At 51.4% G+C, this 14,813-nt stretch overlaps 1 protein-coding gene across 1 annotated transcript; it reads right to left on the bottom strand.

Annotated features, from left to right (window-relative positions):
- Positions 1 to 1,694: 1,694 nt before the first annotated feature.
- KCNMB1 (potassium calcium-activated channel subfamily M regulatory beta subunit 1) lies at positions 1,695 to 13,503 on the bottom strand. The gene is made up of 4 exons (XM_036845508.1): positions 13,255 to 13,503; positions 9,619 to 9,776; positions 7,299 to 7,470; positions 1,695 to 2,234 (listed from the first exon to the last, which is right to left on the bottom strand). Exons 2-4 carry the CDS (start codon positions 9,750 to 9,752, stop codon positions 1,965 to 1,967), a joined length of 576 nt encoding a protein of 191 aa, XP_036701403.1. The 5' UTR covers positions 9,753 to 9,776; positions 13,255 to 13,503; the 3' UTR covers positions 1,695 to 1,964.
- Positions 13,504 to 14,813: the final 1,310 nt, after the last annotated feature.

The following is a 14,813-nucleotide window of genomic DNA, read 5'->3' on the forward strand; positions in this document are numbered from 1 at the left end:
TTATTTTCCTTCTCCTTATCTGTGAGGTGGGTTCAGTAGGGCCTCACTGAATTTTTACAAGGCAAACTGCTTAGCACTCTTCCTGGCATGGAATAAATAAGCACCAATAAATGCTAGTTAACATTATTGTTGGTATAATTTCTTCTGGAAGTTTCTGAGTATTCATTACTTGTTACTGTTATAACAACAGCTTCCATTTTGACCACCTACTATGTGTCAAACCTTCATCAGCCCTCCCAACTACCCTAAGGGGGAGTCTCTCTTTTATAGATGAAACAAGTGAGAATCAGGGGGATGCAATCTGGCGGAAGTGGAGATAGGATTCACCCCCAGGGGCTGCACCTGGAATCACAGCTCCGGGAGGAGCTTCAGGGACACCAGCCTAACTTCATGTCCAGCTCAGGACTGGAGCTCACAAAAAAGTCATTGATTCATTCCAAAAAGCCCAGTGACAGGACCCTGGTTCTGTACACCATTGGATCTCATGCTCCAGCACAGGTCCCCTGCAGCCATTGTTAGAGCACAAAGTGCTGTCCATCTCCTCGGGACCCCACGCAACCACTCCGCACCACACCACCTTGGGGTTTCTGGTTCAGTAGGGCTGGGCTGAGGGCCTGAGAATGTGCATTTCTCACAAGCCTCCATAGAATGTTGATATTGCTGGTCCGGGGACCACACTTTGAGAATGACTGCTCTAGGTCAAGTTTTTGGAGTGGTAATGGTAGAGATGACAGCTTCCCCCAATTATCCCCTTTCCAAGACTGAGACGGACTTCCCCTGCAGGGCCAGTGCCTTGTATTTATCTGCATTGTAAATCATAAATCCCCATCTCTGCGGTTACCTTCTCTCCATACAGGGTTCTTAAACTTGTGTGTTCTCAAAAACCTGTCTCTGATTGGAGCTGAACCCCTTCCCTAGGCCACTTGCATCTGCTTGGTGATGGGGAGCTCACCCTTTCAAGCTTCCTTCGAAAGTAACATCTACTGTTACTTTTCTGATTAAAAACAAACACAATGAAACCAAACCTTCCTAGTGTTGAAAATTTAGAAAAGTACCAAAAATAAAAAGAGGGAAGAAAGTTACAGTTAACCACCATCCCACTGTTACTACTTTGATGTATTTTAGTATTATTTCTTTATAGTCTCTTGTTATTTTTTATGTATTTGGTTTTTTTAAGTTGAGCTATAATTGATATATAAGATTATATTAGTTTTCAAGTTTGTAGCATGATGATTCGATATCTGTAGTATGTGTTGCAAAATCATCACCACAATAAGCCTAGTTAATATCCATCTCCCCACGGTGACAGTTTTTATTCTTGTGATGAGAGCTTTTAAGATCTACTCTCTTAGCCACTTTCAAATACGCAATAAAGTATTATTAACTATGGTCACCACGCTGTACGTTATATCCCCATGGCTTTAAGACCAGAAGTTTGTACCTATATTTGTTAATATTGGTATAAAAATGTATATAGCTCTGAGAATCCTGAAAACAAGCAATGTTCTAAGTGTGCTCTGTCCATGAGGGCTGCTGTTGTTTTCAGAGTGGAATTCAAAGAAGGAACAGAGGTTTCCCAGGGATGGCTTCCTGGGTGGGACCAGCAGGTCTTTGATCCAACTGCCAGGACACAGGCACAGAAGTCAGAATCACTGTCATCAGTGCAGTGGACAGTGGCACAGTAGGAAAGAAGTTTGAGTCAGTTGAGCGGGGACAGGGAAAGGAGAGCCATCACTGGTTGGCCTTGCATTCTCCTGGGTCTGGGGAAGCCACTGTACCTTCTTCAGCAGGAAATGACTTAACAAAGAGATTTCCCAAAGACCATCCATGCAGCAGAAGACAGAACGTATTGGAGGGGGGAGGGTGGGAAGGCCGGGGGAGGAGGCGTGGGGACACAAGTGAGGAGTAGCCCGGGGACCCATCCAGCCCCTGGTGGCCCGAGCAGTGAGGTGGTGAGAATGGGGCTACTTCTGGGCTGCCAGGATGGAGAGGGACTGGTTGATCTTCACCATGACGATAACGAGGAGGCCACCGGTCAGCAGGAAGGTGGGCCAGAAGAGGGAGAAGAGGAGGGTCTGGGGACCGTAGAGGCGCTGGTACAGGACACTCGTCTCATTCTCCCGAGTCGTGGAGAAGCAGTGGAAAACCTGGCGCTGGTGGAATTTGGCTCTAACCTCCTCCACATCGGCCCGGGCCATCTGGTAGTTGTCCAGGCTGCCTGGGATGTAGGAGCACTGCAGGGAGAAGCAAGAGCACCCGTGGGGCTGGACATCCCTGCTTCTCAGCGCCCGGCGTGGAATAAAGATGAGCGTCAGCTTTGCAGTCAGGCCCCTGGGTGGGAGCCAAGACTGTCCAAAGCTTGGCAGGCTGCACGTGGCGTGGTTCTAGAAGGTGTGTACACAGTGTCGTTTGGGAGGGTGGTGGCCTTGGAGCTGCACACCTGGAGATAGGGGCCCCAGCTGGAGCCCTGGCTCTGCTCCCATTGGCTTCAGAACCTTAGGCAAATGGCTTACCATTCTGAGCCTTGATGTCTCCATCACTGAGATGGGTTAATAGCAATATCTTTTTCAAAGGAGTTTATTAAAGAACTTCAAACTTATCTGTCTAAGGAGACCAGTGGGGGACACAGGCTGAGTGGGCTCTACATTTCGATTCAGGGCAGAGGTCATACACTCAGCTGTCTACAAAGCTCAGGCAGGTAACATCCACAGGTGAAGTAGGGGAGGGAATAAGATGACAGGTGCCAGCTGACACTTGGTGTCAGGGGATGGGTGGTCCCGGTGAGAAGGAGAGAGCCAGATGCCTCTAGACTGGCAGTCATCACTCCATCTGGACAACTGATGCCATGCCATCCAGAAGACCTACTGTAGCCAGACCTCCAATATTTTAAGAGAAGCCGGAAAACCAGATTTTAATGCGGACCCTCACAATTTTAAAATATTGGCGAAAATTTGAATTGAAAACCCTTTGAGATCTAACTCTGCAGTGAGCCAAACAAAAGATGTTGGCCAGCTGGTATTTGACACTGAGATTCAAAGGAAAGAGAGAATGCATTTAAAAGAGCTTTGTGCAGGCAGAGCCTGGGACACGTTTAATTCTGACACTGCTCATTGTGATTAGGAACTTTCCGGCCTGGGCAGATGAGGTCCAGATGGAAAGCTCCGCAGAGAAGGCACAAAGTGGAGACCCTGGTTTTATCTCTGTTCCTTGCTGGGTGGTCTGAATGTTGCTTATGTGAGCCTCCGGCAGATGTTCTGCGAGGGTAGTCCCCCGCACGGCCTCAGCAGCTGACTACCTGGAGGGCTGGCCATAAGCACAGGCTCCCTACTCACTCTGAATGGCTGAGGGTGGGCCCCAGCAATGGGGTGATTCCTCCATACACTAAAGTTTGAGGACCACTGCCCTCGTCCAATCACGTCCAAGATCAAAACGAGCGACAGTGTTGAGCCAGCTTCTCCCCAGGCCTGGGCTGCTCCCTGTATTTAAATGAGGTCCTGCCCCAAAGCCGCCTGCCCTGACAGCATTCAGTCCAGCAGTACAGAGAATGGTTGCATCACAGCTCTGACAGCCTGGGGAGTGGGACAGCTGCATCCACATGTAGATCCACGTCCCCAGCCAGTCAGGGAGCAGCTGAGGCTGCGGAGAAGCTGGCTCCTGAGGAATCTGGCATTCAGATTTGTTGGGTACTATAGGGTCCCAGTAGCAGGTGGATGCAGAATCCTGAGCTCAGAGGGCCTAGTCCTATCTCCCCAATGTCTCTGACTGTGACCTTGGGTAACCTAGCCCACTGAGCAAAGGTGTGGTGATGGAACCAGACAGGTCTGAGTTCAACCGCAAGTTCCAAGTTGTGTGACCTTGGCAAATGTCTCAACCTCGCTGAGCCTTGTAGATTGGGTTTGTGAGGGTGCCTGCCTAGCAGAATTGTCATGGCGGTTAAACAGGATGATGCACGTTAAGCGCTTAGCTCAGAGCCCAGGACATAGTACGTGCTCAATAAATGGAAGATGCTATTAATAACAATAATAATATTGTGACTTAACTATGAAATTGCAACAATACTCCTTCTTTCCCTTAAGGAGGGGCCTATGGACAAGCTCCGAAGTGGGGACTTGTGCCCATCCTGGGGTCCCACTGTATTCTTTGCCAGCTTCGGATCACTCTAGATCCTTTATGTTCTCTAGACACTGGACAGGAGTTTACTCTGCAGAGCCAACTTCAGAGGCCTGGGGCCCACTTGCATCCTCTCTCCTCTGCCCTGGGTCCAGCTAACCATGAGTTGTCTAAAGGACCTTAAATGATCTAGCCTCTCCCCCAGGCCCTGCAGTGTCACTGTCCTCAGCATAGACCGTGGGAAGGGGCTTAGAACCCCCCCAGGCTAAGTCTCATGGAAGAATCCAAGAGTGGGCTGGCGACACCCTTCCTCATAGTAGGGGTTGGGGGAGACAGCCTTGCCAGGCCTTTCACACGTGATTCCAGAAGACACCCAGCTGGCCTGGAGCACTGGCTCCTTGCACGGCAAGGGGCTGAACAAAGGTGGGAGGAACAGCTGGTGCACCAACCCAGCTGTTTGGCAGAACCATGAAGGCCACTTCCACCGTCAAGCCAGAGTGGCAACCTGCCATTGGCACCACTCCTGGTCGTGCCTGGATGCTATGGGATAAAAGATAGAATATCCAGTGGCTGCCAGGGCTGTCCTTCCAAGGCCAGACAGAGGCATGTCTCACAGGCTGCTGACAGCCCATTAGGGAGAAGATCTGGCCTTTCGCTCCTCTGGCAGCCTCAGAACCGGGGTGGCAGCCTACAAACCAGCCTGCTCCCAGCCCCCATTGCACCAGTGATCACTTCTGCTTGTCTTTGAAAATTTGCTTCTTGATCCTTGAATAAATCAGGGGCCCCTGGATGCCAAAGAAGAGGCAGGGGTCCTGGGAGAAGCTGATTCAGGTGGGTTTGGAGGCTCTAGCTCCATCTGGCACGGCCGAGTCAGGCTAGTGATGACAGAACAAGTCAGAGCACCTTGCACTGCCCAGACCCACTTCTCCATGACCCCCTGGCACTGTCAGTGATCCCACTGTCCCCCCAGGCACCCTCCCCCTTCCCATTCCATCAGCTGCCAAATTCTGACTGTCAGCATCCATCCCTACCCAAGCTGTCCCAGGTGTTTGCTGTGGCCCTCACCTCTCTCCCCAGTAACTGAACCCCACATTCCTCCACGTCACTCTGATCATGCTGCCAGGACCCCAGATCCTTTAAAGACTCCCAGCTGCTCACAGCAGTAATTCCCAAGGAACCTTGGAATCACCTGAAGAGCCCAGAGATTCTGCTTCAGTGGGTCTGGTGTGGGACCCTGGTTCTAAGTCCCCCAGATGCATCTAACCCACAGACAGAGGTGAGGAACCCCAGCTTCCCTGATCACATTTTAATTCCACAGTTTGGTAGTCCTTGGCAGGGAAGACAGGCACACAGCTTATACAGCGCCAGAATATCATTAGTATTTCCCTTCTTTACGGTTTGCTTGAATTTAAATCCCTGGTAATCAGTAGAACCTTCCCCCAGGAAATGGTGGAGTCTATTAGGAGTTGCAAATGACTTTACTCCCTGTTAAAGCCAGCACCACGAGCATTATTTGGTGTGAGGTTTTTCCAGGCAAAGCTCTGGCCTTTTGATGCAAATGCAAAGGAACTTCATGTGTTCCCAGCGCAGGTTGATGAGAGACCAGCCCTGGTGGAATCAGAGTCTCTTTCAAACTGTGTACCCAGTACGTCAACCCCGAGCCCAGACGGCCTTGGCATTTGCTCTACGTATTTGCAGGGCTACACGGGGAAGACTAACCTGCCCATCTCATGTGGTTGAACCAGTGTGTTTTCCTGTAAAATGGCAATTGTGGATAAGCTTAACACTTCCTCCATCTTTCCTTCTCAGTTTCCTTCCTTATGCTGAATTGTTAAAGCTCAAAAAAAAAAAAAAAATTCTGATTGAATATAAATGCCTAATCCCATTCTCTGTAAAATGGTTGCTTCATGAGCTTCCCTAACTGTGCTGTGTCAGGGAATGCTGGAATTCAACCTTCCCTCCTTCTCTCCTACTGTGTTGTGCTTGCTTTCACTCTCAGACACCCTTGAAGACTGTCCTTTTAGCAAAAAAAAAAAAAAAAAAAATTCAGGAAAGTGTTTTCTGTAATATTTTTTTAATATGAGAGCTAATTACCTTCTATAACATGCAGCATTCTTCATTAAAGTTTTTCTTCTCTCAAAAAACAAAAAAAAAACTACAAAAAAAACACCCCAGTTTAACTGTCCACTTTGGTAGTGTGGAGGACTTCTGAGAACAGACCCTAGGCTACCTCTGAAACCTTTTCCTGCTACACCCCATCCTGTGGCATTGTCTGTGCCGGTGTTGGAATCTCTCTCTTACCCGGCCCTCTCTCCCCGTGCCTTGTTCTCTGCCTCCCCTTGATATGTATGTCCCCCACCCCGTATTTCTGTGTAACCTGTACCTGCCTGATTTTTAACCCAAATGCCTTTCTGATACCCTCACCTCAATGTGCTAGGAAATGTCACTCCCTCCTTTAACGCCCATAATTTTTTTGGTTCCTCCCTATGGCACTGATTCCTCTCTACTAGGTATTATCTCACGTATGAGCTCTCTCCTCTTGAACCCAAAGCCCCTAACACAGGAAGTGCTCAGCGATGGCTGAATGAAAGAGCGAGTGAATGAGTGAGTGAAAATGGGCCAACTTGTGTTTCCTATAGAGAGGGCTACAATGGTGGATTTGGGATGGGGGGGTGTTGAGAGGCAGTGATGGGAACATCTCCCAAGTGTTGGCCTCCAAAGGTTGCTCCAAACCTGGGCCTCTGGTTTCCTAGAGTTGCAGGTGGGAGTCACAGGGGTTCCTCTCTGTGGGGTCAGCTCTGGGTCTGGCCTCTCATGTGACTCACTTTACAGGATGAAGCAAGACCATTAACAGCTTCTTTGTCGTGCCTGCTATCCACCCAGCATCGAGCCTGGTACATCATATACAGTCCCTGACTTCATAACAGCGCTTCAACAAATGTAGAAACTGAGGCTTAGAGGGGCCGTGTTGGCTACTCCCACCACACAGCTGCTTAGTGGCAGGTCTGTCTGACTCCAATGCAGAAGAGCTAAGTCTGTCTGGACCTCATACCAGCTGTGGCCCCTGGTCAAGTGGGTTTATCTTTCCCGGCCTCCGCTCTCCAGAGCGGGGATAGGGAACCAGCTAGGGACAGGCGCACATGCCTGCCAGGGGTAAGGGGATGTGTACCTCGCCCCCCGGTCAGTACCTGCTGGTTCCGGTCCCGAGTGTCCTCCGTGTGGTACAGCACGGCCCACCGGCCCACGGATGACACGTTGACCCACAGGCACGGGTACTGGGGCACTCTCTTGCCCTCCAGCTCCTCCTGGTCCCTGATGTTGGTCTCAATCAGGTGACACATGGATTCCTGGGTCCACACGCTGGGGAGATGGTGCACACACATACACATCTCAGAACCTGGATGGCACAGATTGCCCAGTGTGAACCCCTTTAGAGAGACCCAGGGCCGAGACCCTCAGCATCTGGCACTAAAGGAGCGTGACCCCAGAGTCCCTGGGCCCAGGGCAGGAATCGTAGAATCCGAATATCAACGCTTTTGGGCCTTTTGGACAACATCTGCATAAGTGGTTCCGGCCCTGGCTGCTCACCCAATACCCTGGGGAGCTTGTGAAGATTGTCATGGCCAAACCACACCCCAGAACAAGTGAATCAGAATCTCTAAGGTAGGTGGGCTCCAGGCCCTGGTGCGTTTTTAAAACTCCTCACAGTGATTTTGATGGGCAGCCCGACCTCAGACTCCTTATCCACAACATCTTCCTCTTGTAGAGGGCGGCAGAGAAGTTCAGAAAGGTCGAGTGACTTTCCCAAGGCCACACAGGACCTGAAGCCAGGTATGGATGGCTTCAGAATCTGTGCCCTTTCCTTTAAAAAGAGTAGATGGAGGAGGGGCTTGATTTGTCTCCCGAGTGGGGAAGATGACGGGGACGGCGCTTAACCCGGAGAAAATGTGTTGGAGGCACGTGGCTGCTCTGAGCGGTGCCTTGCTCGGTAAGATTCCGGCCCGGAATGGCTCCAGTGCTGGAAAAAGTGGGGCAGGAGCAGGCCCGGCAGAGGATGACAGGCTCAACAACACACCAGTGAATCGATTGTGACTCATCTCCCATTTGCCAGGCAGGAGACACATTGCCAGACTGAGGGGGCTGCCAGCCACTAGAACGTGGCCAGAGGCAAGGGTCTGAGACTTATCCTAAGATCAGGCTGAGAGAACTGAGCATATTTGCTCCCATTAGAACATGGATCAGGGCTTCCCTGGTGGCGCAGTGGTTGAGAGTCTGCCTGCCAATGCAGGGGACACGGGTTCGAGCCCTGGTCTGGGAAGATCCCACATGCCGCGGAGCGGCTGGGCCCGTGAGCCACAATTGCTGAGCCTGCGCGTCTGGAGCCTGTGCTCCGCAGCAAGAGAGGCCGCAATAGTGAGAGGCCCGCGCACCGCGATGAAGAGTGGCCCCCGCTTGCCGCAACTAGAGAAAGCCCTCGGACAGAAATGAAGACCCAACACAGCCATAAATAAAATAAATAAATAAACATAGAATAATCATTTAAAAAAAAAGAAAAAAAGAACATGGATCAGGGACTTCACAGCTTTTCCTTTAAAAGCTCAAGTGGTTGACATGTCAGGCAGCAAAGGCATGGGACATTCTCTGAGATTCCAGAGCAGAGCTCCAAGGGAACAGTTTTTTGGCTCAGTGTAGACACTCCCTACTTATCAGAAAGGCCCCCGAATGAAATGGTGTATACAGTTGAGGTAGTGAGCTCCCCATCACTTGAGATATTCAACAGGAAGATAGGTACCCACTTGACTCAGAGGTTTGTGAAAGAGAGCCAAAATGCAGATGAGCTACAAAATTCTGTGACTCTCTGATTCCTCCTGGGATCAGACTCACACTGGGGCATTTGCTCTGATCCTTGGCTGTTTCTTTCTTTCTTTTTTTTTTTTATTTTTATTTTTGGCTGCGTCGGGTCATAGTTGTGGCATGCAGTTTTCTGTCTAGTTGAGACACGTGACATTCTCTCTAGTTGTGGTGCGTGGGCTTTTCTCTAGTTGTGGCGTGCAGGCTCCAGAGCACATGGGCTCTGTAGTTTGCGGCACGCAGGCTCACCAGTTGAGGTGCGTGGGCTCAGTAGTTGTGGCGTGCGGGCTTAGTTGCCCTGCTGTATGTGGGATCTTAGTTCCCGGACCAGGGATCGAACCCACGTCCCCTGTATTGGAAGGCAGATTCTTAACCACTGGACCACCAGGGAAGAGGTGTTGGTCTCCTTTGCTGTTTCTTGTGAGAAGGGCCTCCTGCATCTTTTACGCCCAAGTTCCAGAACTCCAGACGTGCAGGGCCCAGTCCGGCCTACCCTCCCTGCACTTGAACCCTTGACCCTAAGAATGAGGATTGTCCAGACCTTCCTGCGTGGTGTGAGGGTCAAGGGGAAGGGTAAGAAGAAGCCTGGGGTTCCTTGCAGACCAGACCCTTAGGGGAGAGGCCGGAGGATGGGGCCAGGCTGGGAGGGTTCGGTACCTTTTCTGGTAGAGGGGCAGCACGGTCGTGCCGAGGATGTAGTAGGTGATGACGGCGCACGCCACCATGGCCACACCCAGGCAAAGGGCTCGGGTCTCTCCCCGCTTCTGGGCCATCACCAACTTCTTCCCCATGTCCACAAGGGACAGCAGTCATTTCTAGGACCACAGAGGCAAACAGACGTGAGATCAGCACAGGTGACAGGTAAACCACAGAAGGGAGGACAGGTGAGAGAAGAAGGTGGTCAAATATCAACATCATCTTTACTTTTATATGGAGCTTGGCAACCTCAGAGGGCTTTTTTGACCCCGTGTAAGCCTCCCCCCACCTCTGAGAGGCAAGTACTATCATCCCCATTCTACAGATGAAGGACCTGTGGCTCAGAGAGGTAAAGTGACTGGCCCAAGGTCACACAGTGTGTGACAGGCTCAGTAGTGGCCCCCAAGATACACATGTTCTCAGCCCCAGGATCTGTGACCGTTACTTTACATGGCAAAGATTTTAAATTAAGGATCTTGAGATGGGGAGATTATCCTAGATTATCCACGTAGACCTAAATGTAACTGCAAGGATCCTTATAGGAAGGAGGTGGAGGGAGATTAGACACAAAAGAGGAGAGGGCGCTATGACCGGGGCGGCTGAGATTGGAGTGATGTGGCCACGTGCCAGGGAGCGCGGGCTGCCACCAGAGGCTGGAAGAGGCAAGGAATTACGGATTGTCCCCTACAGCCTCTGAAGGAAGTACAGCCCCGCTGACACCTTGATTTAGCCTTGCCAACATCTTGCTGATTTTAAACTTCTGGCTTCCGGAACTGTGTGTATGTAAATTTCTGTTGTTTGGGGCCACCAAGTTTGTGGTACTTTGTTACGGCACCGATAGGAAACTAATACTGGAGATAAACTAATATCCTCCCTGCAGAAGTGGACCGTCCGTGCTCTTTCTCCTAGGATACTTGTCTCAGAACAGCTTGGAGCATTTCACAGTTCTGCCAAAACAGTCCCACAGCAGGGCCGGCTGGGCGGGGGCAGCATGCAAAGAAGGGGCAGCAGGACCCCCAGAGGGCAGCCATAGGCACTGGGGTGGCAGGAGGTGTCTCCACTACTGGGACCCTGTAAGAGCCTCCTCCTTGCTCCAAGCAAGGGCAGGAGGCATTACGTGGCCTCAGCAACTGCTCTCTTATACGGGGGACTTGAGCCGCCCTGGGCCAAAGCAGATTGCAGGGGAGTGACTGGCAACTTCCTCCCTTCCGCCTTCTTGGGCCGGAAGCCCCTCGTTTTTCTTCTGGGAATCTGCTTCTCCCCAGGGCAAGCAGGGCCCCTCCCTCCCCTGCTGGGCGCACTGAACACCCTCCAGGAGTGTCACTCTTGCCACCCGTGTGCCGCCTGGAGCCAGAGGTTCCTGGCTTCTGTCCTTGTATAGCTTTCCCATCCCTCTGTGCATTGCCTCGCAGCCTGTGGTAAATTCCTGTGCTGGTGTTTCGTTTGTTGTTGAAGGTAGCAGTTCTACCAAAGATACAGGGGCCATGGGGCCTTTCTCTGTAATCCCTGTTGTAGGGGAAATTTTAGCCAGACATCAGGAAGGAATTTATTTTCCCCACCAGGTCCCTAAAGTAATAAACCTAATATTTTTATGAATTAGTGAGTATCCAGGAGATAGGCATTATTAGTCCAAAGGGATTTTTCAGCAAAGTGCTTTATTTTCTACTCAGGCTTCTCTCCTAACTATTGGACTGTTTCAAGTGTCCAATCAGAGATGCTTGACCCCCTGTCCTCCCCCCTCCAGCTGTTCCCCCTCCCCTAGTGTCCTAAAGTGGAGATTCCAGGGTCAGATACCAAGGTTACAGCCCTGTCACTCCCTCCAAGATGATTGACTCCCTCACACAATGATGACTTTTCCTTCCACATTTGGGGCACTGAGAAGTGGGGTTTCCCTGCATTCTAACAGACATTACAAACTCACAAGGGAAAAAATGTTCCCTTGACAAAGAAAGACGTTCTGTTCAATTCTCTTCCGTCCTATTACTTCTGTCCTTCTCTCTCTCCGTCTTGTGGGAGTGGGACAGCCCACATCATTGTTTACCTGGGACCAGTTTAACAAGCCCATCCACGTTTTTGCAGGTACAGGAACGCAGCCACCTGAGGATGGGCTAAAAGCCCACATGGCCTGCTTCCCCAGGACTGTCTACGGTCACTGGCGCCTGGCCCCAGCCCCAGGACTGTGGAACACAAGTCTCTGGGGCCCAGAAGGAATCTTGCCTTGGAGGGAGGACCTAGCCTGAGTACTCACAACAAAACCAGTCCTTTCTTGGGAGAGTCGGGGCATCCTTGAAGGGGGGAGGCCTGCCCTGCCTTCCTGGCTAATCAGGCCCCAGGGGCACTGGCCCTTCTGCTGCACAGCTTCTGGTATCCTCCCAGCCCCTGGGCACTCCTGAGGCTGGGGAAGGCAGGACCCTGTGCTACCAGGTCTGAGAACTCAGGAGGAAAAGAGATGGGAGGCTCCCTGTCACAGAACAGTCTGGAATCTGCCACTCATTCGGATCCCACCTGTCTGCAATGCTCTGGTGAGACTGTGGCCCACACTGAAGGAGTAGGCTTCAGAGTTTTGATAAATCCTCCTAAGACCACGCAGGATAAAAGAATGGGGAGAAGTTATGGATGCGGATATGGTCATAGGATACAACATGCACAGTGAGAGCCTTCAGACAGGAGGAAGGTTGGGAGCTGCTGACATCCCCTGGGGTCTGGACAAGAAGAAATGGGTTGCAGCTGTAAAAGGAGGGATTTCAGTTAGACTCTAAGAAGACTATCTCAGTTTTGAGAATTGCTAAATATCTCTGGACTTTGGGGATATAGCTTCCCATTTAGAAAAGTCACTAGAGGTCTGGGGTGGATTTAGGAAAGACAAAGAAAGGGCAAGCAAGACAGGATTTTGGAGGGTCCTGTGTGACCTGGTATTTGGGTTGACCTCCTTTTCCTTAAGAGGACAGGGCATAGAGGACAGTGTTTAAGGGTCTGGTGGAGTGAGGGACAGGGGGTGTTTTGAGGTCATCAGACATGGGATCAAATCCTGGCTTTGCTACTTAGCAACCTTGTGACTGTAAAACGAGTATGATAGTACCTGCTTCCAAGAGTTCTGACAAAGAGCAAATGATGTACCGAACATCATGTGTATCACAGTGCCTGGCCCAACGCAAGCCCTCCATAAATATTAACTCTTACTATTAACAAAGAAAACCCTGAAGGTTTGGATCAGAAGTCCCCAGTGCTCTTGCTGGGCCTGTTTCTGCCCTACCCCCTCCCCTGGTGACAAGTGCCAGGACCGGTCCTGGTCTCCAGGCTGCCGCTCTCTGGCTGCTCTGGGAGCTGAGACCTGAGGGCCAGAGCGCTGAGTTACTACAGTGACTGGGCCATGGAGCACCCACCCCTACCCTTGGCCCCCCGAAGGCCACCAGACCACGGGTCCAGCAGTTCTAGTCCCGAGTGACACAATATCCGCTCCTCTGGAGCCCAGAATCCTGATGGACAGCCCCTCGAGGGAGGGAGTTCCCACTGCCAGCCTCCCTCCACGAAGATCTCCCCCCCAGCCCCAGTCTCTGGAGAAGTCACTTCCCCAGTGCCCTTGAACTTGGTACTCACAGTCTCCCCGGTGCCCTGTGAGTCTTCGGCAGACACTTTTCTGCCTGGCCCCCAGCCCCCACCCCAAAAGAGGCCGCCTGAGCTCCAGCAGGAAGTTTGGGCTCCCAGTCCGTCTCTGGGGAAGCGGCCTTTGGTTCCCGTCTGAGACGAGCCTCCATGCCCAAACATGGTCAAGTCTGAGCACACAGCCCCAGGACACAAACTCGGGAGAGCAGGTACCCAGCCCAGAGGAGGGCAGCTGTTACCCAGGCCCCTGCACCTACAGTTCCCAGAGTCTAGTGGAAAACAGATTTCGCAAAACAGACAGCAAAACTGAGAAGTCAGGAAAGACCATCTGGGTATATTTGGAGACATTTCTTCTTCACTCAGTCTCTTCTCTGAGCTGGCAGAGAAGCCAGGAATAGAAAATGAGTTTCTTTTTGTTGACATGGGGGAGGGAGGAGGAGTTGAAGCTCTGAGGGGTTGGGCTTGTCAGCCGCTGAGGGGCTGGCATTTCCCCGCTAGAGCAACCAAAAACCCTTAGCCTTTGGCATTTGTGTGCTGTGTGACCCTGGGCAGGTCACAGCACCTCCCTGAACCTCAATGTTCCCATCTGTGCTCTTGGGATTTTTAAATCTTACTTTGTTCAGGGTAGTGATGAGGGTTAGAGATGGTGGAGATTTGGGGCAGGGGAAAAGAAACTCACCTTTTAAAGACCAACCAAGCAGAAGCTGGGAGCAGTGAGAGATTGACCACTGCTTCCAGCCAGCCATGTCCAGGAATAGCCTTCTTGGCCCTATGGCCTCCCAGAGACTGTCAAACTGTACATTTTGGGCTCATGGGCAGAGACTTGTTCCCATCAATAGGAAAGACAAGCAGCAGCGTTTGCAGGCAAAACCATGCTTCCCTGCACTTCTTCATCCTTAAAGTGGTTCTTGTAAGGATTAAAAAGCAGCGACAAAAACAGACCCCATGTATTGGGCCTCCCCTAAGCATCAGGCATGATGCGGGTGGTTAGCATGTCTCTGCCCCACACTTTACTCGATGGTCAGTTGAAGAAACTGAATCTGAGGCTCAGAGGCCTTAAGTTACTGGTCCACAGTTACCCTGCTCTAAGGGCAGGAGCCAGATTCAAAGCTGGCTCTTCCAGATTGCAGAGCCGGGGCTCTCTCTACTGAGCCTGGTGTTTCTCTAAAATATAAAAGCTCACCTCGGTTATACAGACACCTGCCACTTGAGGTTCTGGTGGTCACCTGAGTGCCCCCAGCTCCTGGGGGGGTGTGAGCACAGCCCAGCCATGCCTGCTGAATGTGTTCTAGCCCCTCCCTCACTCCTGCCTCGGCTGCTATGAGGCAGCCAGCCCAGCAGGCCATGAAATGAGAGCGGTGTTCAGGCCGCCACGCACTCTCCAGCACTTAGCCCCCTTCCCCTGCCCCTTTCCTAATTGAATGCTATTAACCGTAGAGTAAATCGTCTATATAACGGGCATCATAGCAAAGGGGGTCTCTTAAGGTCTCAGACCTTACAGATACTGCATTGTCAATGAAGGACACAGGGCCTGGAACGCATCCCCAGAGGAG

The sequence above is a fragment of the Balaenoptera musculus genome, chromosome 3, assembly GCF_009873245.2.
Source record: "Balaenoptera musculus isolate JJ_BM4_2016_0621 chromosome 3, mBalMus1.pri.v3, whole genome shotgun sequence".
Classification (NCBI taxonomy): Eukaryota; Metazoa; Chordata; class Mammalia; order Artiodactyla; family Balaenopteridae; genus Balaenoptera; species Balaenoptera musculus.

Coding starts and splice junctions, on each gene's coding strand:
- KCNMB1 (XM_036845508.1), bottom strand. CDS start 9,752: ATGGGGAAGAAGTTGGTGATGGCCCAGAAGCGGGGAGAGACCCGAGCC. Junction 7,471..9,618: donor CTGCCCCTCTACCAGAAAAG/GTACCGAACCCT, acceptor CCATCTCCCCAG/CGTGTGGACCCAGGAATCCA. Junction 2,235..7,298: donor CTCGGGACCGGAACCAGCAG/GTACTGACCGGG, acceptor TTCTCCCTGCAG/TGCTCCTACATCCCAGGCAG.